This window comes from Lingula anatina, chromosome 9 (genome assembly GCF_051362555.1).
Source record: "Lingula anatina isolate TDL-2025a chromosome 9, LinAna3.0, whole genome shotgun sequence".
NCBI lineage: Eukaryota > Metazoa > Brachiopoda > Lingulata > Lingulida > Lingulidae > Lingula > Lingula anatina.
The window spans coordinates 8,221,275-8,247,693 of record NC_141775.1 but is presented as its reverse complement, the minus strand read 5'-3'; the positions used below and the strand labels follow the sequence as shown (position 1 = coordinate 8,247,693).

The following is a 26,419-nucleotide window of genomic DNA, read 5'->3' as shown; positions in this document are numbered from 1 at the left end:
TGTACAAACTCACTTGTGTGAAGATTTGAGAGTTATGAATACTTCAAGCGGAGTGATAGCTTGGTCGTTCAGTTGTAAACAAGGATAGTTTGAAAATGGCCGCCGAGAATGAGGTCAAGTGGGATGCAGATAAAAATATCGGCGATTTTTAATCACATTGCTCGTGCAGCCTTCATTGATGCTGCATATTCTCAAAATAGTTGCAAATTGTTGATGATTTGCAGCTGAAGGCATCAAAATGGTGGATAAACAGGGTGGCATGGTAAGTTCCGTACGGACAAGGTTCGGCGTTTGACACTTGACACACTACACATTTCAAGAGTGGATCTACAGGACTAGTCTATATATAAATATTTTTCAAGCAGAAGCTACATCTGTTACGTAAAACGAAGTAGTGCAACAGTGTGTAGTATTTCTATGTTATATTTTATATTTTGCAACCACCTGTTTTTCTTTTACTGATTGCAAAATTATTTTTAATGAATGAATAAATTAAAATCAATCTACATGTACTACAGTAGACTGGAGTTGTCCACTCTTATACAATAAATCAAGGCTGCACCCAGCAATTTGGAAAGAGGGTTTCCTTTTTCTAAAAAGTGGACCTTATGTCCTTTGAAAAGTACAGTTTAATATTAAATGGCATACATGTAAAACTTACATATTGATTTAAAGAGGCCATTTTTACCCAGATTAAAATGCCATTTTTGCCCATAGGCCTGTGAATGAATAAAAAAAATCATAACCTTCTCTTCAGAGTGGCCAGGACTTGTTGGATGTCCAGCAGAAACTGGTCAGCAATGGTTTTGACCCACAGTGTACGGACACAGAGAAGGTCACTCATCTTTGGAAGCTGTATCTGGAATCAGAGGTTTGTCTGGCATGTTTTGTGTTATCAGAATTTTTTTTGCTTCACTTTTCTTCAGTGTACTGTCTGTGCTTCCTTTTTACTGCAGCAGCTCAATTTTAAAGGGCTTTTGTACTGACTCTAATGCTGTTACATTTTGTAAGTACTAAATATTATTATAAAAGAAAAATTCTTGCTTCAGTTTTCTCATTATCATCTTTCAAAATCATTCCCAAGCCACTTCAAATAATTTTATCTGGTATGATTTGGTGGTGTCACAAATAAATGTTGTTTTTGAAAATTTTAAAAATTTCGTTTTGTTTTAGCATTTATGGAAAAATCCTGTTATGACGCTTATGATAATGATCTATTAGGAAAATACAGCCTTATAGTGTAAAACAATTAACAATTATTTTCTTCAATCAACAGCTTTATATTGAAATAATTTACCTCCAATATTTCGATGTCTAACAGAACATGTTCATCAGGGAATGAGGCTAGCTGGGTGAATAGCCTCTATTCAGGATATATACCCCCTCCCCCCCCAATTGCCTTAAAAAAATCACTTCAACCATGTAAAATTTCAAAAAACCAAACAAATGGATAAAAGTGTTCCTGTTACAATGACAGCCCTGTAACAAGTGATTACTTCCATTTTTAGGCCAAGCTAAAAACTGCCCAGGAAAATGTGGAACAGCTCCGTAAGCAGCAGGAAGATGAGATGAAGGAGGTAGAGAACTATGTGGAGCACATACGGAGCCTCTCTGAGGAGAGAATGTCTCTGACAACAGGGCTCGAAAATGAGAATGAGCAACTGAAAGCCGAGATTGAGCATCTAAAACAGGAGCTAGAAAGTTAGTAAAGGGCCAGTCAAAGATGTTTTTACTCATCTACAATGTATTTTTAACTTTTTTATGTTAGGTCATCTCTTCATAATCATTGAAAACAAAACAACAACAAAAAAAAAAAAAAATAGAAAAATGAAAAAAATAAACTGTTAATATGTGTGTTTTAAAAGGTGAGAAAAATTTAACTTAGCTGACTTTTATTCATATTTTGTAAAAAAAAGTCTATAAATAGTGTAAATAGTGTATTATTATTATTATTATTATTATTATTATTATTATTATTATTATTACTCAGCCTCTATATTTACAGCCCATCAAAATGAGGAAGTGAGAGAGATGTTGATCCAGCAGGGATTGGACGATATTGCCCAGGGTTCCGTCAGTGAACAGATTGCCTTCTTATTGGTGGAGAGGGCAAGGTTACTGGATGAACTTGAGGCTGAGCAGAGTAAACACAATAGCAGTGGTGGCATTGGTCCGGATAATGGCCTCAATGTCAGTCAGTCCAAGGTGAGGCTTCCTCTGCCATGACTGGCACAGCTAGAATATGAAGACTCCCATTTGTGCCATATGAAGTCACATAATCATCAATACTAGGAAGTTAGTTTTTAGTCACGACGTGCAGATTATAAATACTGTTTGTCTGCATGACCAAAGATAGATTTAAAAAAAAAGAAAAAATAAATATGCAGATCAAACTGATATTATGAATTTTACATAATGATTTTGGTCTTTGGAATTTGTTAATGCTGTTTTATCTTTTAATGTTATTTATGCCAGAAATTTTAAACATTAACAATATTCAAGTTTCTTGTCTTTTTTCAAATCCCAGCTTCAACAAATGTTGGAACAAGAGCGCCGCGACCACGAAGAAGAGCTCAGACAGCAGCAAGAGAGCATGAAACAAGTCAAAGAGCAACTGAGATCCGTCCAGGAACAGGAGCTGAGCAAAGTGCAGGCTGACAAAAGGAAGGTTGAAGAACAGATCACAAAAGCCAGAGAAAGGGTATGATTGTGCAGAAATCATATATGTATATGTGAGAGATCAAAGTTTTCAAGTTGAAGAGATGATGATGATGATGATGGTGATGGTGGTGATGATGTTGATGATGATGATGGTGGCGATGATGATGATGATGATGATGATGATGATGATGATGGTGGTGGTGATGATGATGATGATGATGATGAATGATGATGATGATGATGATGATGGTGGCGATGATGATGATGATGATGATGATGATGATGGTGGTGATGATGATGATGATGATGAATGATGATGTTGATGATGATGATGGTGGCGATGATGATGATGATGATGATGATGATGATGATGATGGTGGTGATGATGATGATGATGATGATGATGGTGATGATGATGATGATGATGGTGGTGGTGGTGGTGATGATGATGATGATGATGATGATGATGATGGTGGTGGTGGTGGTGGTGATGATGATGATGATGATGATGATGGTGGTGATGATGATGATGATGATGGTGATGATGATGATGATGGTGATGTTGATGATGATGATGATGATGGTGATGATGATGATGATGATGGTGATGATGATGATGATGATGATGGTGATGATGATGGTGATGATGATGATGATGGTGATGATGATGATGATGATGATGATGATGATGATGATGGTGGTGGGGTGGGATGTTGGAGGGTGGGGGAGGGTCCAGGAGGGATGCCAGTTGTTGATGAGGGAGAGGTTAAAAGGAACATGTGATGTTTATGTTGGTTATAGAGATTTTGTATTTGTTTCAGGCATACATGCATGCACCCATGTTCACACACACACACACACACATACACACACACACACACACACACACACACACACACAGAGAGAGAGAGAGAGAGAGAGAGAGAGAGAGAGAGAGAGAGAGAGAGAGAGTAAACAATGCCAGCATAAGCAATAACACAAATTTGATTTTAAAAAATCCTAGAAACCTGGCAAGTAATTTTAATTTTAAAACTGTTGTCATGTTTCAGGTGAAAGACCTGGAGAAAGAAACACTAAAACTGAAAGGGGAACTTGGCAAAGAAAAACTACTAAGAGCACAAGCAGAGAAAAAAGCCAAACAAAGCACTGAGGGTACGGGTCAGTCTATTCCTCTTACTGAAGATTTATAAAAGCTTCCAAATTAGTGATGGAAGAATAATAATGCTTCCCTTAAATGGAAGATTTTTTAGTATTTTGTCTCAGCTTTTTCTTTTCAAGTTACATGTCTTACATACAAATCTTTTCCTCCAAATACCTCCATATAGCTTCAAATGGCCTAACTTAAAGAAATATCAATGGGTATCATTTCATGCCCCCTATTCCAAATATTTGAACAGAGATTTCCAGCTTTCTTTCTGCACTATACATAACCTGTCCCTGTTTTTACCAAAGTTCATCTGAACAATCATTCTTTGCCTGTATAGCAGTAATAGGTCTACATTATTACGTCATTTTGTGGACTTTAACAAACTGGTGGGGTGTATGAGAGAAAAACAAAAGCTTGATATCACTGATCACAATTTCAGTCCTACCAACTAAGTCTGGAAGTGAAGAAGAACTCTGGAAGGCAAAACAAGACAAGAGCAAACTTGAGAGAGATATGTTATCCATGAAAGGGAAAGTGAAGATTTTAGAAGACCAAAAGGCACAGTTGAGTGATCAGGTAAAAACGGCTTATTATACAGGTCTTGAAAAAAAAAAATTACAAGACAAATGGCTGCACATGTAGTGAGTTCACAACCAAATGACTTAAGAAGTCACAAAGGCTGTGTTTAGAATAGTGTGGTTTTTGTAATGATCTCTAAAAATTAAAGAGGGTAGCCATCTATGCAGGTCCACCTGGTTTGATGGTATCTGGGTGGTAAAATGGAATTCGTGATATTTCTTTGTGTTAATTGTTTACAATGTATTTATTGTGGAATTTTGAATCTCACATGAAGACTGTTATCCCTTTGAATAAAACTAACAACAGCCCAACATTTGGTTATATTCTAAAGGTAAGAATCCTGACAGAGGATCTTGACAAAGAGAGACAGCAGACGGCAAACAAGTCAGCCAGTGAAGAGAGCGGCCTGCTGGAACTCAATGCCAAGGTCAGCGCACAAGGCACACAGATTTCACAGTTGCAGGTGAGACAATTAGGCTGCCATTTTGTTTTTAGTGTTGTCGTGTTGTAAAACCTATTATTGATAATAAAAAGGTTTGACTTCTATTTTGGAGTGAGGCATGATATTATTAAACTATGAAATCTTAATATTTGGGCACTAGGGACAAAACACTTGGATTCAACAGAAGTAAAAGTGATAGCAGCTGTTCCTACTATGGCCACAATAGCAGAGCACAATACATCCCCATTGAAATGCGTTAAAATTTTTTTATTTGTTTCTTCATTTTTTTTTCCTTTCACAGATCACACAGCAGAACCTAGAGGTGGAGAAAAGCGCCTTGGCTATCAAATTGGACTCTGCTCAGAAAGATATGGAAAATCTCAAGAAGGAAAATAACGAGCTTTCCATGGAAAATGTCAGTATATTGAGAAAGGGATTTTTGCTTTCTGGTCTATTTTTTTTTTATTTTTTTTTATCATTATGGTTAATGAAATATGATTATTCTGAACTGCATTCAACTAGTGCTAATATTGCAAAATACACAATTAATTTTTTTCAAAGCATTATCTACCAGAACATTAACTGTGATTTATTTTTGTCTGTTTTAGCGCTCTTTATCTACCTCAGTTAAAGAAACAGAAGCAAAGTGAGTACAATGATTCAAATGTAAAAACTGTATCCAAAATTAATTATTGTCAGACTGAATTCACTATAGATTCTATGCAATATTGGAGCTTGCCAGATGTATAAAAATTATAGACTACCAGTATTTATCTATTCTTCTACTTCTAGATGATAGACTAATAATAAAAAAAAAAAGATGTTACTGGATTAAGTTAAAAGTAACAGAAACTTGTAATAATGCTGGCAATTTTGACATTTGTCAATGGTGTAATTGTCTTTGCCAGTTTGAAGATGGCACAGTTGCTAGTGTTTTACATAGGCCTTTCCCCCCCCCCCCCATAATTTTTTCTTATTTGGTATCTTCTGCCAAAGCCTTGATAAAAAAGCATAATATGGAACGTGACAGATAACCCGGTGACCTTTAAACAGAATATAGTGTTTAATCTCAGTAGGAGTAAGTGATCCTATTGGGCATTAATATGCCTGTGGCTTGGCTTGAAAATTTGGGATCTTTTGTGTGGTGGATGACTTTCATGATTTTGCTAGGAGTTACCAGCAAGGATTGTTCTAATTGTTGTTGCTGTTGTTGGTGGTGTTATTATCATTATTTGATCATGAAATTTTAGACACAGGAAAGAAAAGGAGGACCAGCGAAATGAGTTGAAGAGTTTGAGACAAGAAATCTCCAATGCCACTTTGAACCTGAACAAAGCCAACCAATCAAAAGTGGAGACAGAACAGAAACTTCTCATCACGGAAGAAATGTTGTCTGATCAGAAACGACAGGCGGAGAGAGTGCAAGACACTCTCAAGTCAAAGGTTATTAACTGTTTATGTATTTGTCTTCAAAATGTGTAGACTCATTACTCCTAAATTCAAGCTAGAATTCATTTTAAAAATTTGTTCTGCTATTTGTTGAACTTTTTCAGTGTGTGTCCTGACATTGCAGTATATTTAATTGTATATATTATATTCAAATGAGTACAATCATTGTCGGTGTCAACTTGACAATATATTTGAACTATTTGGAAGTTTTAAATTAATTAAAGTAATTTTTTCTTTTAGGCTAGTTTTAATACTGTCATGAGTATTATGCTTTTTATCTGGTAGCTATAATTGTGTCTAAGGTTTTGATATATATTGTATTGTAATCTATGTCCAGCTCAGAACAATGGAACTGAAGGTGGAATCTCTGGAAGACGAAGTGACCAGAACCCAAAATGAAGTCAAAAATACCACAAAAAATTATGAAAAGGTATTTACTGGGGTCTCTGATATATCATTCTCTGCAAAGAAAAGTAATTGGTTATTGTAATATTGATGAAATGATATTTATTTGCATCTAAACAGCTGGTGATCACTCGGGCTTTTTTTGTTTTGATATTTGAATAAAGCAATCAAAATTGACTTGGAATTTAAGCATTGTCTTGAGAAAAAAGTATTGGCTGATAAAGATGTAAAAAATATCCAAGTCCATGCAATTGTTTGAAAATATAGTATTAATTAGATTTTACTCCCCTTCACCCCACCCCATTAAAAATCCCATTTTCTTGTAACCATCTTAGTTGTTGACCTTGGCCAAAGCAGAGACAACATCCATCCAGGACAGACTGACCAGAGAGCTGACCAGCAAGGACAGTGTGGCCGGGGAAATGTCCAGTAAGCAACTGCAACTGGAACAAGCAAACAGGGTAAAGGATTGCTTTGAGACATGAGGTCCAGATTATTTGTGAATTAAATGCCACAAAACCAGATTTTGATTAAGGTGTCAGTACCATTCTTAATTTCACCTCATTCATTCCTTTAAAAGACTATCAAAATTTATTTTCCAGGTCACTAGAGTTTATAAATGTGGATGGACAAAATTCAAGACAATATCTTGCCAATTTGAGTCACCAAGCATGATCTCAGTTATTTGATTTTTTGAAAGATTGCAAATTTGCAGGAACTTCATTGTTATTATGATGATCATGATAAATGGTAATTTTATAAAAAATATTTTTAGCATTTTCATGATAAAAAATCATGTTTGGAACCACTTAAAAATATAATAAATATCCCACAATGCTCATTCTATTCTGCAGGAAATGGAGGCCAAAATAGAAATCCTGGAACAGAAGCTTAAAGACTCTACATCTAACTCAGAGCGCCTAACAAGTGACAGAGACCAGCTGGCGAGTGAGAAAAACAAACTGATCACGGAACTGGAGACTTGGAAGAGGAGCCAGGAAGAGGCTGAGAGGAGGAGAACAGAGTTGCAGGAGAGAGTGGCCATGTTGGAAGAAGTCACACACCAGCTAGAAGGGGACAATAAGGAACTTGCTGCTAAGGTGTGTGTTTAATGATAATAATAATGATGATGATAATGATGATAATGATGATGATGATGATGATGATAACGATGTTGACGATGATGAAGATGATGATGATAATGATAATGATAATGATGATGATGATAACGATGTTGATGATGATGAAGATGATGATGATAATAATGATGATGATGATGATGATGATAATGATAATAATATGCATAATCTTTTTTCAACTAAAAAGTGGAAGGTACATTGGTAATTATTGTACTTTAAGTTATAATTTGAAAAGAAGGCATAAAATACATTCTAAAATATATTCTATAGCTTTTATATCTTTTGTATATCATTTAATTTTTTTTCTGGGTTGAGATTTTTTTTCTGGGGTTGAGATCAAGAAGCTCATTATTCTGAGTTGACTAAAGAGTCAGCTGACTGTGATTTCATCATTCTGTAGCACAACTGATTTGGATTATCAAATGTGAGATGAATGAAGTTTTTATGTTATTTTCAGTTAAAAGAAAATTTGCTCAATGAAAAGGAGAAGCAACAAGGTAAATCAATTTGACACAGAATTATTTTTTATCAACCAACTATTTTCATGTTATCATTATTGCATTTTTTATCAAATATTTTTATCTAAACCAGGTATTTTAAGATAGATATATACTGTAGATATGACCCATGGTTCATTTCTCAGATATAAATACAAAGCAGTGTAGCTTACTATGTAGGGGTAAAAAAAAACTTCAAAAAATATAACCTTTCTTGTGCTACATAATTTTACCCTCCTGTCTAAAAAAATATTTAAAAAATGAAAAAAGATTAATAAAATAAGAAGTTACCTAGAAGTAATGTTTGATTTATTCACATTATTTTCAGAAGCAGAAGCTGCCGAGAAGCTGCAGAAATCCCTGGAGGAGATTAGCACACTGAACAGTGAGATTGACCACTTGAGAGAGGAACTCAGGATGAAGCACTCACACGTCACCAAACTGGAGGCAGAGGCTGCTAATGATAAGGTGTGTGTGTGTGTGTGTGTGTGTGTGTGTGTGTGTGTGTGTGTGTGTGTGTGTGTGTGTGTGTGTGTGTGTGTGTGCTTGTTTATCTCTGTGAAATAGAGTGTAGATATGATTGATAAATTTCTATTTTGTGCAATTTTTTTTCTTTAAAGCAAAAACATTTATGTAATAGTGCAGTATGGCATGATGACTGATGTCATATTTTTTTATCACATATCAGCTTTAACTGATACTATTGTTATGATATTGACCTGGAAATGTTATTACAACATTAACCGGTTTAAATGTAACCTTGATGTTATTCTAGGTGAAAGGTGAATCAGGCATCAGTTCCCTAAGGTCTGAGATGGCTGAGCTGAAGCTGTCCCACCAGAGAGAGATTGAGGACCTGGGGGAGAAGTTAGAGCAAGCTTACAGAGAGTCTGGGGACTTGACTGCACAGCTTAGGGAGAAAGAAGAGGTACATTTTATTTAAGGTCTATTTTATATTAGATTTTACAAATCAAAGATTAATGTGTCATTAGTTAATAGTTTTAAGTGCATTTGTTGCCTAAATTAATTCAAGAATTAGAATATGATAGCTAATTCTGCTTTTGCAGTCTCGTAGGATGTTTCAGGGTCAATAGGGGACACTAGGTAGATTTAGTAAACAAATATATCACAAAATTTCACATTTCACAAGGTTATCTGGGGTATACTGAATTGACATAAAAACCTTATTACCCAATACATTTAGTAGCATAATCTTTAAAAAAATAAAAGAATTTTTTATATGTTTAATCCAAGATGTGTTGATGTTTTTTTTTTTTTTTTTAATCATTCTGTCAGAGGGTGCAAAAGTACTTGGGTTGTGAAAAATTTTGTCTTGCTTCATATGGCATTTATGCATGTTTAAATTGGGAAATTCAAAGTGGGAAGAGGGGGAGGGGGGGACAAGTATTTTGCCTTTTCATCATCAACCTTGAAGTGGTTTTCATACTCAGCATGAAAACCACTTCTCTGTTATGTCAACCTTATAGATAAACCGTACAGAAAAGGTTATCTTTTGTCAGATTTATTCACATGCCTGGATGACCTTGGTGGTCCAGAGGTCAGCAGCTTATGTTTGATTACGTGCCCCCCAGGGTCTGTGACACAAGTTGGTCCAAAATTGAGTGCAAATTCTAAAGTTGAAATTATTTAAGTATTTTTCCTTTTGACCTGTAAACATGCATTAAAAGCAGCAAATTGTGACAAACATTTTGAACAGCACATGTTTGAAGGGGTTATACAGATTTAGAAATTGTGAAAAAGCATGGGTCGTACTTTCATCTCTACTTTCTTCAGGGCATAACGCTGTTTCCAATCATACCAGTGCAGGGGCGGATGCAGAGCTATTTACTGACAGTCTTCCAAATTGTTTTTGTTGATTTATTCTCCAATTTTGACCGTCTTCCAACAGAAAAAATTAAATACCCGTCAATGTAAACTTGAAAATCTGACCGTCTTCCAGAAGACCCAGAAGACGGCCTAAATCCGCCCCTGCAGTGTATAGTCTCATCATTGCTGTATTTAGGATCAAAATGATAAACACCATTGGGATTAAATCGTTCACAGCTGTTCCACCAGAATCCAGATTTAGTATATGTTAGGGCACAGTTACTACTATGTTTATCATTGTCCTGGTACTTTGTAGTGAATTTCATGTTGTTATGGTAACTGAAAGCATCACCAGCTGTACCATTGTATTTCCCAAGATGCAACAGGTATTTTGCCTTTTCATCATCAACCTTGAAGTTATCATACTCGGCATGTTTATGATTTCCATCAAAATCCCACAGATCAACACGCAGCCTGTAATCTTTCTGATTGGTCAGATAGTGGATGTCGTCATTCCCCAACCAGAATTCTCCATCGATGTTACCAAAGCCGTTCTTGTAATCCTCCCACTCTCTGAAGAAGTAAACGGAGCCATCTTGTCTTCTTTGTATCAGCGTCCATCCTCCATTGTCAGTGGTCATGTCACACCACACTGTGATTTGAGACAGGGCATGGCTCAGTGTGATGTTATATAAACCTGTGTCTTTATAGCCATCTAGTCTGTATTCAGAACAATCTGTGAAACAAGAACAGACAAATATTTATATTGCTTTTTCGATATTGACTTAATATTTTTTGCCATGAATTGTCATAATGGCTTTGATATCCTCGAGTTTGAACTTTTTGTAAATTCCACATCACTTTTGTCTTTTATTAATCTCACATTTCAGTCATCTGTATTGCTTCATTTAATAAGAAGTTCATAAGTATCTATATATAGATAAACTCACTGTACCTTACCTTTATACTCTTTCTTAATTGGAAACTTGATGTTCTGGGACACCTGTTGCTGAAGCTGAGAGCTCATGGTCTGAAGGTTCTGTATCGTGGAAGACTGAGCTGCCAGTTGCTGAAATGAACATTTTACATGATGTGTATGACTAAAAATTAAAAATAGATTATTCACTTGAATGCATTTCCCACAATTAAAATGTTTTGTTTGTACTGCCTACAAGAGACATTTGAAAAGTATTGGAAATCTGACAATTATTTCACAATTTTTGACCAAAAGAAATTTAAAATACACTGAATATTGCACTGTATGGCATGTTTAAGGACCTGCCAAAACATTTTGATCTTATCTTAAAAGTCTTTTATTAATTTAAGTGAAAAGAAAGAACTATATCTGCCCCTTTTGATATGTTTTGATATAACTATACCAACCTTCTGAAGGTCTGACAGTTGCTGCTCTGCACGGAGCAGTGTTGACTGCATGGCCAGCAGAACAATATCTTGTTTCTTCACTTGTCCCTTGAGGTCAGCTATCTCTCTCGCCTCTGCTGAACAGGTCTTGTCTGGTGCAGGAACGGTCAGTGTGTAGGCACACTGGTCACTGGTGGTCACTACATGAGGTTTGGTGGTAGTGGTCAAGTTAGGCGATAATTGACCAATGCATGCAGTTACAAAGCACTGCAGGAGAAATGCGATGACTAGCATGTTGATGTTGCTGCTGTGGCTGCAAGTTTTCAACTGAACCAGTTCTCCACTATGTCAACCTTATAGATAGACTGATCTAAGAAGGTTATCTTTTGTCAGATTTATTCACCCGCCTGGATGATCTTGGTGGTCCAGAGGTCACCTTGGGTTTGATTCTATGACCCTTAGGGCCTACGCCTTACAGAGTGTAAAGTTTTGGGGCTTAGCTTAGATTGCTTACATTAGATAGTCAACTTGAGTTTTTTTAGGGAACAGGCCACTGTGTGGCCAAATACTAAGACCATAGTATCAATCAGGCACCTGTTGTCATTCTCCAAAATATCTTAAGTATATTCAGGGTGTAGTAGGGGTAAAGGGAGCTTGGAGTAGAAAAATCATTGATAAGTATGATGGCAATTATACAATGGGCCTGCACAAAGGCCAGAAAGGGGGATGTTGGATGGTGGAATGAATTGTATATCATGACTTTTACTCTGTACTTAATTGATTACTAATACCAGTATGTTATTACAGTCACTTGCCATTTAGTAGTTTTTCTCCTTTTTCTTTCTCTATTGATATGATTTAATGAAAAACTCAATGAATTACTGGTAATGAGTCTTTTCAGATTACTTAGTATAATATTTTATTTTGATGATATATGTTCTCATAGTTCTTTCAACTTATTTTTATCACATTTTTACATAATATATGTCATGATTGTGTTATAATTCCAAGGAGACATTGTTCATAAAAAGTTTTATCTCTTTTGAGTATATCTAAAATCTGTGAAACAGCATAGGGCGAACCTTCATTTCAACTTTCTTTAAAGCATAGTTTTGTTTCCATTTAGTCCAGTGAATGGCATCCATAAAATTGTACTTGGGATCAAAGTGGTAAATTCCATTTGGGTTGAAATATTGGCATTGATTCATCCAGAAGGCACCTTTTCGATCCTGTACACAGTTTCCACTCCATTTATCATTGTCCTGGTACTTCGTACTGAATTTCATGTTATTATGGTAACTCATTGCATCTCCAGCAGTACCATTGTATTTCCCAACATGAAGAATATATTTTGACTTCTCGTCATCAACCTTGAAGTTGTCATATTCAGCATAACGATGATTGCCTTCAAAGTCCCACAAATCAACACGCAGCCTGTAATCTTTCTGATTGGTCAGATAGTGGATGTCATCATTCCCCAACCAGAATTCTCCATCGATGTTACCAAAGCCATTCTTGTACTCTGCCCAGTCACGATAAAAGTAAACGGAGCCATCTTGTCTTCTCTGTATCAGCGTCCATCCTCCATTGTCAGTGGTCATGTCACACCACACTGTGATTTGGGACAGGGCATGGCTCAGTGTGATGTTATATAAACCTGTGTCTTTATAACCATCTAGTCTGTATTCAGAACAATCTGTAAAGGAAAGTAATGTTAATAGTATTGTGTTATTCATGACTCGAGTGGTCTGGTTTGTTTTTTCCTCCTTTTCAAGGTGCTAGTAAATTGATATGTTTTTACAGATTTCTAAAAATTGGTTCATGCTTAAACAAAGCAGCTTTACTTGTTATTTTGTCACATTAGATATATTTGGGGATACACAGTGGTTATACTAGTGATTATGTTAAATACTGCATATTTCCTTTGACTGTTTCTGTATTATTTGGTGAAGCCTATCGAAATAAGGTACATCAGAATGATGATATTTCATTTAAACTTTACATTACCTTTATGTTCTTTCTTGATTGGAAATTTGGGGGTTTGGGCTAGTTGTTGCTGAAGCTGAGAGCTCAAACTCTGGAGGCTTTGAATGTTGGATGACTGTGTCTTCATTTGCTGAAATAAAATGATATAGAATATTGTCTAAAACTTCTCATTAAAAATGATAACTTTTCTTCTTATAGTGTCATTTGTGACTGGTTCGGCTTTGTCCGAGGAAATTCCCCTCAATATGACAATCAGAGTAAAGAATTCATATGTAGAACTGTTTGAATTGATGACAGCTTAATTTGATGAAACTATTTTCAATATAACAAACAATGATTAAATTGATTCAAATTACCTCAGTGATTTTTCTCTCTTTCATGGAGAATATATATATTTTTCAGAAAGAATTTGATTTTCAATTACTCTTAAATTTGTGCTTCAAAATAAAATTCATAATTCATAGTGCAGAAATTATAATATCAATAAAAGAACAAATATCGCTGTTAAGGTGATGAAATCATTTATTGAATAAATCATAAAATAAGTGAACCACACTTACTGTCTGAAGATCTCGTATTTGTTGTTCAGCATGGATCAGGCTGGACTGCATCGCCAGCAAGACCGCGTCCTGTTTCTGTGCCCTCTGCTCCAGACTGGCTATCTTCTTGGCCTCGGCGGAACAGGTCTTGTCAGGGGCAGGAACAGTCAGTGTGTAGGTACACTGGTCACTGCTGGTCACTACATGAGGTTTGGTGGTAGTGGTCAAGTTAGGGGATAACTGTCCAATGCATGCAGTTACAAAGCACTGCAGGAGAAATGCGATGACTAGCATGTTGATGTTGCTGCTGTGGCCGCAAGTATTCAACTGAACCAGTTCTCTGCTATGTCGACCTTATAGATAGACTGAACAAAAAAGGTCAACATATGGGATCAATTCCCGGACCCTATTGTACTAACTTTGGATCGATCTATCTCCTAGGAGATTCTCGCTAAATTGCAATCAACTTAAGCACCTTAGATGTCTGTCACGCCTATACTGAAGCTGATAGGGGGTAATTAACTATGGTTAAGCAGCCTTAGTAGACATCTAAGTCGCTTAAGCTGAAAGCAATTTAGCAAGAAACCCCTTGGAGATGGACCCTTCCTTTTAGATCAATATAGGTATGGGAACCCAGTCATAGGTACACTGTACATTGGCCTTTACTGTTAGTAGTTGTAGTAGTTTTTGTAGTAACAGTTGAGGTGTCTGCTATGATAATGGATAGACTTTGTCCAGCAGACAGGAATATCAAAATTAACTAGATGAAGAGTTTGAGGAACACGGTGTTGCTTTTGTGTCAGGGTCTTATTATGGAGAATCTGGTTTCTTATACCTTAAATTTGACATTAGAGTTTCTTGGGGGAGCGGTGTCCTTTCATATAAGGAGGTTATCTACGTTGTGTAGGTTGGTTATCTACAAATTTAATTTAGTTGATTATTTTGTTGAACAGTAAGTCTGCCTGTTCACTGATGACAAATTTGGGTCAATTGTGTACTTAGACTGATACTAGCTTTATAGAAGTATAGATAAATATTGTAGCCAGCCCTGGGAAATATGAAACTGAAGAACGGGATTGATAATATATGAATATTGCTATCATTATCAAGGTTTTATTGGTGAATGTAATGTTTTATTACAGGATGTATAGAAAGTATAGAATTTGTATAATGTAAGATTGCACATTCGATGATACGGATACATTCTCTTTTTTGCAGGAAATACAGGAGTTAAAAGAAGCTAGAGACAGGGTTAAAAATAGTGGAAGCAAAACTGAGCTCCGTCTTGAAACAGAAATTAAGTCAAGGTCAGACCTGGAGAAGAGAAACACGACCTTGGAACAGGAAATGACAAAGGTGAAAAAAAGTACTTTTTTAAAGTTTAAAAAACAAAAAAACAAAGTTTCTATTTTTATCACCCAAACTTGTCAGAAGGTAATTTGAGATGTTATATCTCAGATTTAAGATGAGAGACTGTCAATAAAATTTAATATTTTATTTAATCATAACTTTTGTTTTATTTTTATTAGTGTGTTTTTCTTGATATTGTTAATGTTTTTGGTATAATGAAAATATGCATCATGTCGCTCTGTTTCAAATCATAATTACTTTGTCTATGGAAATATTTTGCATAGTACCTTTAATATTAATTTTTTAAAGAAAGAAATAACCATTTTTGTTGTCCTGTATCCATATTTTTTTCAATCCAGTACTACATATTCTGACAATTGCAGGTGCTAAATCAGACGAAGGAATTACTGGAAAAAGTCAGACTTCTTGAAGATGCCAACAAATTTTTGGAAGAAGAATTAGAAAGGGTATGGTGCTTCATTTAACATGATATTATGTCTGTAATGATTTAAGAAGGTTTATCAACGCCTACATGTATGTTGACTCAAGGAATATCTGACAGATTCTATTCACTTAATTGTGACTAATTGCCACAATTTTTGTTATTTCCATGAACACCAACATCATTACTCTAAGCTTTAAGGTCAGCATGGCCAATTGTTAAATTTTCTCACTAAAATGACCTTTAAATATTCTTTTTGTTTAGATTATCTGCATACAATATATTTTTTGTTATACATATATTGTTATGATATTATTGTTATTATTTTCTTATTGATTTATTCAGAAGCGTGGCGTATCCAAACAGACAGAAATGCTGTTTACTCAGAGAGCCAGCGACCAAAGCATGCAACTCCAAATGTCAAACAACAGGGCTGAGAACGCAGAGAGAAGGGTAAGCATTGCAGAATGCACTGTTGGGTGCTGTTCACATCAGAACTAAATTATATCAGAAATAATTTAAGTATGGGACCGTTCACCATGAATTTTGTTGACCTGTTTAATATGCACAAATTCAACAGGTTAACATGCCTCCTGACGTTGTGTAGAATATAGAAAACCTGGCATTTTTACAGGAACAGGTTTGAAATACAAGTAACAGGAAGCATGTTAGTCTGTAAATCTGATTGCATACAGCAAGAGTCCCCATGGAACTTGTGCGCATTAGCTTGATTGACAAAATTCATCTTGAACAGTACTATGTGATGTTTGTTAGTGTATTATTATTTAATATTTTTTCAAAGGTCTCTGTTTCATAACTGTCAAAGAACTTAATTTAGTATTTCAGAACTTGTATACTACATATAGCATAGTCATGAATGTTTCGGTTTAGACTCTAGAATGCAATATGCAAATAGTATAACAATGCATTTTTAGTTAGACATTCTGAATGTCTAACTAAAAATGCATTTTTATACTATTTAATTTCTGTTTTCAATGTTCTCTAAAGTTTCTATTCATTTACCTATGTGTTAGTATTTATGTAAGTTTGTAAAATTTCTCAAATGCAGGTGAGTTGTCTTCTATCTTCTGGTATTTTCTGTTGAAAGGGTCTTATTTAATCTGAAGTTTTTACTGTATGATAAAACCATTTCTATTTCATTTTAATGGGAAAGGGCCAATATTCAATGTCTGCTTGTTTATTTGTGATATGTAGGCATTTCTTTTTTGTTTGCTTACTGCTGAAAATCATAGAACCATCAAGGTGAATTATATTTATATCTTCTTATATATTATGTATTTGTCTCTTCAGCAAGAAAACACATGCATACATATGCCTATTTGTGCGTGCGTGCGCTCTGACGCCTGCACACACCAGCTACAAGATCCATGTTTTAGTAGTGTTGTGCCTTTGCAATTTATGTGCCCAGTAATACACATTGATAATTCATCGTTAAAAATGATTACAAGTAAGATCATGAGAAATAAACTACTGAGAGCACATGCACACATACACATGTACATACCCCCTCCCACACATGCACATATATTGTCCTCATATATTGAAAACTAAAATTGTTGCTAAATTTTTTTCTGAATTAACATGCGTATCACACTCAGAGAAGATTCGGAGGTACATGTAAGAATGAGAAGTTATAACAGAAGTGCCCACCCACAACTTTTTATTATTTATGATACATTTATTCAAATGCACTGTTTTGTCATATCTAATTGAATTTTCATCGATTAAAAGTTGTCACCAACATAAAGTGAACTCTACAACTACTGAGGATAAGGGGACAAGGGGGGGGGGGGTACCTTCCCCCTGAATCTTGGATAAGCCCCCCTCCCCCTTATGTACTCAGCTTTGATAATATCAGCATGTTCACATTGCGTGTTATATAGCCATGGAGACTGTATTATTTCATATGGGCTATCTGTTGCATATTGTTAAATGTGTCTTGTTTGCACCAGAGTGTACTGATATTTATTTTCACTGCCATGATTAACTATAGTAAGTACATGTTGTATTGCCGTTCCTAAACTGGTGGAGGGAATGTGGCATGTTAAAATTGTTATTTTAGTAACAGTTGCCATCATCACTTGGTAATTTATGCTGTCCAAGAAATGGAGATGTATTTCAAGCTTGAAAGATGCTCTAGCTGTCAGTTCTAGTGTAAATTTGTGTGTGTGTGTGTGTGTGTGTTTCATGTCATAGTCAGTTTTTTTTTAATCAGTCCATTATTTATTTATTATTTTGTTTGTTTGTTATTATGGCACAATGTTGTCAAGTGTGAATTCTTTTTTTGTATAGTAGTGTAATAGTATATTCTCATTTTGTACCACACAGAAATATTGAGAGAAAACATATTGTCTACCTGTGTCCCCACCCATCCTCTTCTCTCTTCTGACTATATACATGTATTATATCTCTCCCTAAGTTTTCTAGCTATATTTTTTGTTATTAAATACATTTTATAGTAGAAAGTGGATTTATTTAGCAGAACTGTTCCATTTCAATTCTTTTATTGTAAATATTTCATTGACCTCCAATGTATTTCTTTGACCTTGGCATTTCAGCTGACCTCATTCCAATTGGACCTTAACCTTGATATTTAAACTGACCTATTTCTAGGTTGACCTTCACCTTGTTGTTTCAGGTCAACGAGCTCCAAACTGACCTGGAAGAGGCCTTGTCACGCCTGCAGGCAGCTGAGCATCAGTTACGTGAAGGCCCTGTCCTTCGTATGGAACTTCAGACCACCAAGGATGAGCTAATTCGCCTGCGAAATAATTTACAGGAGGAGAAGTTACAGAAGTAAGTAACACACACGGAGAGAGAGAGAGAACAATGAGAAGGGTGACTCAGCTGCGATTATGGGTCATATGGAATAATTACATAGATTTAGTGGTTTAGATGTTTATTGATTTACATGTATATCTCCTCCTTCTAAAATAGTACAGAATTCATTATGAAGAAGCCATTTACTACCACAGTAACTGTATTAATTAAGGTTGACAGAAATTTGTCAAGTTATGGTCACTTTTATTTTTGCCAAACCCAAATGTTTATTTCTTTTTTTAATTCAAGCAAATTGACCAGGTATTCAAATGATATTTTAATAAAATGATATTTAAAAAGCACTAAAGTAGATTTGGCATGTGCAAAGTTTTATGGCAATATGAATGAATAAACGAAGCATTAATATGTTTAAATTACCTCCAGACAAATCTCCACACAGAATTGTGAGGAGCTGAAGCAGCAAGTTAATTCCCTAAAGGACAGAGAGGCCAGGCTACAGGCAAAGAATAAAGAATTACAACACACTCTTTTGGATGTGGAGGCTAAAATGAACAACATGAAAGACGAGACAAAGTCTGTGAATGACATGGTGAGTCTTGTGCTGTCTGGTAGGCGCACAGCATGTTGTCCATTCAAATCACTATTGACTTCTTGCCAGTGACCTATGTTTAGATATGTTTTGAACAGCTGCAGGGTTAGTTAGTGTAACAGTTGCAAAACAACCAAAAGCAATTCAAGGGCTGTTTCAGTGGGTTGATTGTATTTCTAGGTCTTAGCTTAGACACCTGTAGACTTGTGAAAAGGGAAAAATGAAATCTGTTTTTGATAGCATTTGAAAAGAAAAAAAAGCTGTGCATCAGTAATGTTTTTAATGATGTAGCAAAAGTTAGATTGTTTAAAAAAAATGAAGGAAAGAAAAAAATCTCTGGGCCAGTGGTTCACTCTGTATATTTCCCTTACAGCATCACTTAACAGAACAAAGCAAGCAGACCCTGGCAGGCCAGGCGGCAAAACTTCAGCAAGAAACTGAAACTCTTCAGTTAGAGCTCCTCTCAGTATCAGAGAAACTGCAGGCACAGACCAAGAAGAACCAGGACAGGAAAAATAGGCACAAGGCAAAACTTCAGAATGCGAGGTATGTGTGTCAATGAACATAGGCACCAGTAAATATCTAAACTACATCTAAAATGACATCGTAAATATCTTTTTACTTCAGAACTGTCATGATGGTTTTTGCTCTTTCTGAAAACTTGTGTTTGATTTTATAAAAACAAAAAAACTTTTAAAACTTTTTTAAAGAATGAAAAAAATTGAGGAACTGGTTCAAGTCTCAGGATTCACAGTAGAGCACATTATTGTGGCTGAGAAACTTCAGTAACTTATTATAGTAAGCTTCAAAATTTGTTAATTTACTAAATCTTGTCAGAAGAAAAAAGATCAAAAAGTGTCCTTGCCAAAGAACTACATTATATGCCTTTGCCAATTTTATCAGTTATATTATGTACATACCCTACAAAATATTTTTCACTCATTCTGAAGGGAGCTGTTCCAGAGAGAAAAACAGCGCCTTCGCGACGAGCTCCAACGACTGGAGTCCGAGCTGTTATTGGCACAGTCCACGCTCTCCAGAGAGGCCGAGTGGAAGGCTAAGATGGAGAGCAAATACAAAATGGTGCTACAGGAGAAAAGAGAACTACTTGCTCAGTAAGTGGTGTTAAGAATTGGTTCAGTAGAGAAGACAGAGAGAAGACCCTCCTGATAGACAGAGTTGAAGATGAAGTCCGAAAATGAATTCTGATTAGTCCTAAAACATCCTGCTTATAGTGATGGAAGTTAAACATGTATAAAGACCCAAAGAGAAAAAAATGGCTGTCAAGTACAAAGGCAAACAGAATGCCAGACAGACAGAGAAGAGGTCACACTGAGAGTCCAGTATTCATAACCAGGACAATTTTAATGGCCACTCAAACCATGTTTTTTTTTCTGAACAAATGTCAATATTTATTGGGTACACCAATGATGGCAGCAAGTGCCTCCAAATTATATCAGTCCACAGCCACTCTATTGAATTTGGGCTGAACTTGATCTGCTTTGCCTTCTTTACCTTCAGCAGTGATATGTACTATGTTGAATTCAAAGTAATAGCATGGCTGCTCATATCTCAGAAATGCAGAAAAATATGAACTTGCCCATGCTAGGGGGGGGGGGGGTCTTCAACTACTGGATGTAAAGTGCCAAAAACCATATACACCACAGCGTACAACGGAAAGTGTTCTTATTTCAGAAATGCAGAAAATGAAGAACTTGCCCGTGACAAGGCAAGGGCTCTTCAACTTCTAGATGTGAAGTTGAAGTTTGTGGAAGACGAGAACTTCCAGCTGCAGTCAAGGTTAGATTCACTGGTCAAACAGAGGGCAGGGCTGGAGAAGATGGTCAAAGAGCTTAAGGCAAAGGAGGAGAGAAATGTAAGGGGGTGACAAGTCTTATCTTAGATGTGATTACTAATAAGTAGTAAAATTTGAAAGTGATAAAAGAAAAATATTACATAGAAATATGTTGAGTGACTGTATCTTTACAATATAAAACACTGAATTAAGAATGGAATGAAATAAAACAGAAAGTTGCCATTGGTTTTTTTTTTTTTTTTTCAACTTAAACAGACATGATGCACCTGTATTGTATTATCTTTATTTTACTTTCAGGATAACCAAAAATCATTCACCCTTGGTCTGGAGAATGGAATCTCAGGCAGAGCTTCCCCTTTATTTCAGGTCAACCCAAAGTTTTCCAATAAGCCTTATTTCCAAAATCAAAATGGAGGTAATGACTTAGGGTCCATACTGTTACGAAGGACCCCGTCTCCATTTTTAACTAGCACACCCGTGAAATCAGACTCACCTGTGAGACCAGATTCGCCTGTGAGGTCACAATCAGATGTGAGGTCACAATCAGATATGAGGTCACAGTCGCCTGTGAGGTCACAGTCACCTGTGAGGTCACTCTCCCATATGATGTCACAATTGCCTGTGAGTTCACATACTAATGTGATGCCACAGTCCCCAGGGAGGTCATATTCTCCACTGAGGTCACAGTCACTGGGACAAGTCAACCACAATGGTCCAGTTTTAGGGAGTGTGAACAGCAATACAGGGCCAGTCAGTAGTAGTGACAGGCTCTCAGGGTATTAAGATTCATAGCATAAGTATACTGATACTGTAGTTCACCTTTCTTTTGCATAGTTTGTTAATTTTTTTTAAGGATTGTATTAATATTGCTTATGCAGCAGTGTTTTCATTTTGCTTTTTTTTTTATAAATATCTATTTATATAATGTCAGCCAAAGTGAACTTCATTATTTTTTGCAATCAAGCTTATTGCAATGCTAGTGCAGGTCTAACTGGAGGAGTGGTTAACATAACATGCTAGTGCAGACCTAACTGGAGGAGCAGTTAACATAACATGAATGTCAAAATGGTCAATAATAGTATAAACCTGTTACATGTTTCAGTATTGTCTTTGTAAGTCATTGTTGTTGGTGGTGTTTTCTTTGTTTGTATCTTTAGTTTTAATGTCAAAGAACTATTTCTTTAATTGTGAACAAATGTTCTATATGGAGTCAAGTGACTGGGAAGTTAAGGATTTGTTAGGGTTTATTAGTTAATTTGATGGTTAAGTTTTAAATCTGAAAGCCATTTAGATTCAGTGGGTATTGTTTTGTAAGTTTATTTGACCTTAACCTTGGTCTTTTTGGCCTTGACCTTGTCACATAGGCCTTGACCTTGTCGTGTTGCTATTGGCAACCAGATTCTACAGGTTGTGAATAAATCCTTCCATATTTATTAGAGGCAGCAGCAAATACCGAGCCACTGGTGATATTACTGATTTAATTGTTATTTGACTCATTGAAATCATTAAAACAATACTGTTTGAGATGAATGAAAATGTTTTGAATTCTTCTTTTTGTAGGTTTTGTATTTTATTCATTCATGTCATTGTTTAATAATAATGCCTTTAGCATTGTACCACCTCAGTTATTACAACGATGTATTTTTGTCTAAACGTGTGTCATTTGTAAACCACAAATTTTATTTTATGTTTATGTGTATTTTGTTATTTGTTATACATAATCACCTGCACTAAGTCAAAATTTACAGGGTTAGTTCCGTCCATTATTACTGCTATCTTTCCCGAGAAAATATTTTGTTTTTTAGGTCAACTTATTTAGTATTAAATAACTGTTTCAGCACACACTTTTCTTTATATATCCTATGCATTTAAATCAAATTTTCAATTTTGAATTATTAATTTATTGTAATGTTGACAGTAAATATTCCATTTAACATATCATTTAATGCCACAAACGTAAAAGTTTTTTTTTTTTAATTTTGTTTGCTACTCACTAACATCGCATGTATTAGGATGCAAACAAGGCACATTTGATATATATAGTTAAGTGCAGCATGGCTAACATACTTGCCTCCAAAGAGTATGTGACTCATAGATGGAACACTATAGGAGACAGATACATCCCCCCAAAGGAGGAGTGATGGGGAGGGGTACTCAAAAATTTTGTACAGTTATTAACTATTGGAATTGGGAGCTGTGAGATTCATTCAGAAATTTTTGTACACCCTTTTATCATCTGCCACAGCGTATTTATTATTATTATTATTATTATTATTATTATTATTATTATTATTATTATTATTATTATTATTATTTCACTGAAATTATGCATTCTTCATGTTTTTTAAGTATGGAAAACAAAAATCCATACTCACATAATTATATAACATCATTGCAGAGTTGACAACAGCAACAATTCCCTAGGTGCTATTGCACAAAGTGTCTTTATGATATTACTCATGTATATGTTTCTATTTATCTGCACCAAATATAATTATTTTGCTTACTAGGTAAAACCATTAAGATATTATTAATAGCCAATGATTTTAATGTCAAATTAATAAAAATAGTGAATTTCTATGCAGTCAGAAGGTGTTAGGACTAAGAATTTGCGTTAAAAATATTTTATGTATTTATAATAGTTGTACATATTATGAAAACGACAGAGTTATGGGGCCATTAATTTATTGAAGATATGCTATTTTTATTATTTCAATTATCTTGCAGATATGAAAACATTCTGCTAAAGTGCAGGGTTTCTGTTTTTTTACCTTAAACAATTAAGGCTTAGGCTCAGAGCATCAAAAGCCATATATGAGCTTTCAAAAACTCGTTAAATAAAGCTAAGATTAATAAGTTAACTAGTGTTTTTTTCATTGTCGATATAAAACGCAAGGGAATGGTGTCACAGGACCCGGTTTCCTCCACTAGCCGCTGTTAAATTTTCTACGTGAAACAGCTGGGTGATGAGTTGTCGGTCAAAAATCCCCTCTAGGATAAAATAAATGCACAGCTATTGAATAACCTGTAATAAATGTGAATGTCTGGTGAAAACACTCTCTTTTTGGTCCCGGTGGAAGATGTGGACGCCTACGTGCTTCTAACTTCGGGCTGCGGAGACATGCACGGAACTGATCGTCATCGTCGGCTACCAACGGACATCCTCCTGCTTCGCTGATTCTGCTGATACTAACTTTAAATACTAACAGCTGATTTCAAATAATATCAGATTTGAAACCAAATCTTACATTCATTAGACAACGTTAAAGAATAGATAAAACATTCGTAGTGTGCAATATCATTTATGTATCATCAGTAAGCATCAAGCACTAAAATCTAAACGGTACTGTGCATAGGACAACAGTTCCCACTTTTTTCCTGGTTATTCTTTGAAATAATGACGTCACATGGCACAATGACGTCACACGTTCAAACTCGGGTACGGCGATCAATAGCAGACGGGCTTGCAGCCAAGATACTTCTTATACTTCACGACAAACTTCCCTTCGCATTTATGCACCCAGATGAATTTCCTGTTTCGGGTAATTCCGTATGACCCTTTCCCTGGCCAACAGTGGGCGTGGTAGGTTTTGGCTACGTCATAGTATCGGACCATGTAGTCCCCGCCTCCGCACATGGTGAGTTTGTCATAAAAACCGCATTTGAGAAAACCGTATTTCCATCGCCATATGCAGTCCATCCAGCAACCTAGGATAGAAATTGAACTATTTTAGTAGAAAGCTCAAGTGCGTTTCCAGCTAGGTGAAGACACTAGCGGGAAATCAAATCTCTTTACACAGCTAATACAATTTTGAGAATTATCGTCAGCAGCATTCACAATGATTGCGTTTGTTGTGACACATACTTTGATTGTGATTGTGATAAGATTTGGGGTATTTTTCCTCAGATATTACCTATTCCCTTAACCCGACATTTCCCATTGACCGAGTTACTTTTTACTGAACGAAGTCACTCAACGCATTAAGGGAAATGGATTTGTTTTTACATTGTACGCGCAGCGTCAAGCGTAAAAAGAAAGTGCAAAACACTGTTACGTTGCACGAATAATCATCTGTTAGCACTTGTATTGATTTTTTATATCTGCTTTATTGGCACATAATATACATTTTAAGAACGAAAATCAAAGTGCTAATGCATTACTTTTCGTGGTTGCCGTTAGTATAAGTAGCGTGAATGTTATTGTTTTCATTTCATTTTCACGGTCAAAACACCAACAGCTTATACTTTTTGAATTCTAGAGCAAAATAAATGCAAACTTTCGTAAATGGTTGTTGCGATGGCACCAAGACCTAGACGCTTGCCTTCAGAAAATCTTAATTAAATTCGCACACAAAAAAAGAAAAAAAAAACTTACGTCTCCCCGGTGTTCGTTTCCGTCTGCCATGACCTCTAGTAGCAGTTGCCATGACGACATCACCTACGCGCTTGTGTGATCCATGCTCTCTGCCTTCTGTTTCAACAAACCGCAGAGTGTAGAGTTTCTGACTGCTGCCTGTCTGGTTCCGTTTTCCACTTCTGTTTATGATCTTAAATAAAATATTATTCTCCATCTGGACTCGGTTGTACTGGCTGTTCTCTGTATCACCTGTTATATTGCTTTTTAAGTTCATCGCCGAGGTCGCATTTCCCTTTCTAAAGTCGCTATATTTTGATGGTTTTTCCTCTTTAAAACTGCGGGTGTCACTACCCTTGCCATCAACCGGCGCCTGAAGTTCGCTTGGATCAACTGCCAAGCCACGATGTTCCCACAGCGCAGTTTCATTCAAATTACCCTCGTCAAGTCGCGAGGGAATTTCCTCGCTGAATCTGCCATTGGTTTTTCCCGTTTTCAATAGCATATTCTCGTTGACAGTTCTACTGGTGTTTCCAAGCTCCTTGAAATCTCTCAGAAAATCTTCCAGACCGTCGGCTGCTGTAGCGCGTTTCTCTCCTCCGTTGAACACATATTCAATGAAAGCTGAGGTGTTTCCCGTAAGAATGTCGGGGGAGCTGATCATAAACATGTCATGATGAATAAATTTCTCACCCCGAGCAGACGACGACAGAAAGTGCTCGTAGATCTCGCCTTTCCTGCAAGTTACTGCTGAGTTGTGGAAACTGAGAAAGAAGATCGGTATCCAGACAGCGTTCCAACGACTCCTTGCCGCCATCTTGCGGCCGGCGCGTTAAGTGATTTGGAATCTCATACGCACGGAGTGCCACGCGACGCTGCGTTTTTGTTTATCATTTGCAGCGTGTATCCTGCGCGCATCGAAGAGGCTAAATGTGTTAGTAGTGACACCGGTTTGTGCACATCTATACAAACGCCGCATTGGCAATCTTGATGTACAGAAAAAAAAATGAAAAACTGGGAATACAAAAATCAA

The 26,419-nt window shown here is 36.0% G+C and overlaps 4 protein-coding genes across 5 annotated transcripts; 1 reads left to right on the top strand and 3 right to left on the bottom strand.

Annotated features, from left to right (window-relative positions):
• The first annotated feature begins 1 nt into the window (after nt 1).
• LOC106155581 (uncharacterized) lies at nt 2-23,893 on the top strand. 2 transcript variants are annotated; one of them, XM_086995038.1, is made up of 26 exons: nt 2-262; nt 758-871; nt 1,509-1,701; nt 2,006-2,205; nt 2,528-2,701; nt 3,711-3,819; nt 4,248-4,384; nt 4,719-4,850; nt 5,131-5,244; nt 5,438-5,475; nt 6,080-6,272; nt 6,616-6,708; nt 7,019-7,144; nt 7,538-7,783; nt 8,280-8,319; nt 8,648-8,787; nt 9,095-9,247; nt 15,252-15,389; nt 15,767-15,850; nt 16,171-16,278; nt 18,485-18,642; nt 19,051-19,216; nt 19,590-19,762; nt 20,167-20,331; nt 20,912-21,092; nt 21,330-23,893. In XM_086995038.1, the coding sequence occupies exons 1-26, from the start codon at nt 239-241 to the stop codon at nt 21,813-21,815; spliced, it is 3,885 nt and encodes a 1,294-aa protein (XP_086851164.1). In that variant the 5' UTR covers nt 2-238; the 3' UTR covers nt 21,816-23,893. The 2 variants fall into 2 exon arrangements, with proteins under 2 accessions (XP_086851164.1, XP_086851165.1); XM_086995039.1 differs by having other exon boundaries at nt 5-262; nt 3,711-3,813.
• LOC106157251 (fibrinogen-like protein 1) lies at nt 9,463-11,849 on the bottom strand. Its single transcript, XM_013532843.3, has 4 exons — nt 11,530-11,849; nt 11,107-11,215; nt 10,270-10,882; nt 9,463-9,484 (listed from the first exon to the last, which is right to left on the bottom strand). Exons 1-4 carry the CDS (start codon nt 11,800-11,802, stop codon nt 9,463-9,465), a joined length of 1,017 nt encoding a protein of 338 aa, XP_013388297.2. The 5' UTR covers nt 11,803-11,849.
• LOC106157247 (fibrinogen-like protein 1) lies at nt 12,305-14,532 on the bottom strand. Its single transcript, XM_086995915.1, has 3 exons — nt 14,055-14,532; nt 13,516-13,624; nt 12,305-13,204 (listed from the first exon to the last, which is right to left on the bottom strand). The coding sequence occupies exons 1-3, from the start codon at nt 14,325-14,327 to the stop codon at nt 12,561-12,563; spliced, it is 1,026 nt and encodes a 341-aa protein (XP_086852041.1). The 5' UTR covers nt 14,328-14,532; the 3' UTR covers nt 12,305-12,560.
• Nucleotides 23,894-24,318: 425 nt separating the features above from the next.
• Nucleotides 24,319-26,302, bottom strand: LOC106155598 (uncharacterized). Its single transcript, XM_013530493.2, has 2 exons — nt 25,408-26,302; nt 24,319-24,740 (listed from the first exon to the last, which is right to left on the bottom strand). Exons 1-2 carry the CDS (start codon nt 26,201-26,203, stop codon nt 24,481-24,483), a joined length of 1,056 nt encoding a protein of 351 aa, XP_013385947.2. The 5' UTR covers nt 26,204-26,302; the 3' UTR covers nt 24,319-24,480.
• Nucleotides 26,303-26,419: the final 117 nt, after the last annotated feature.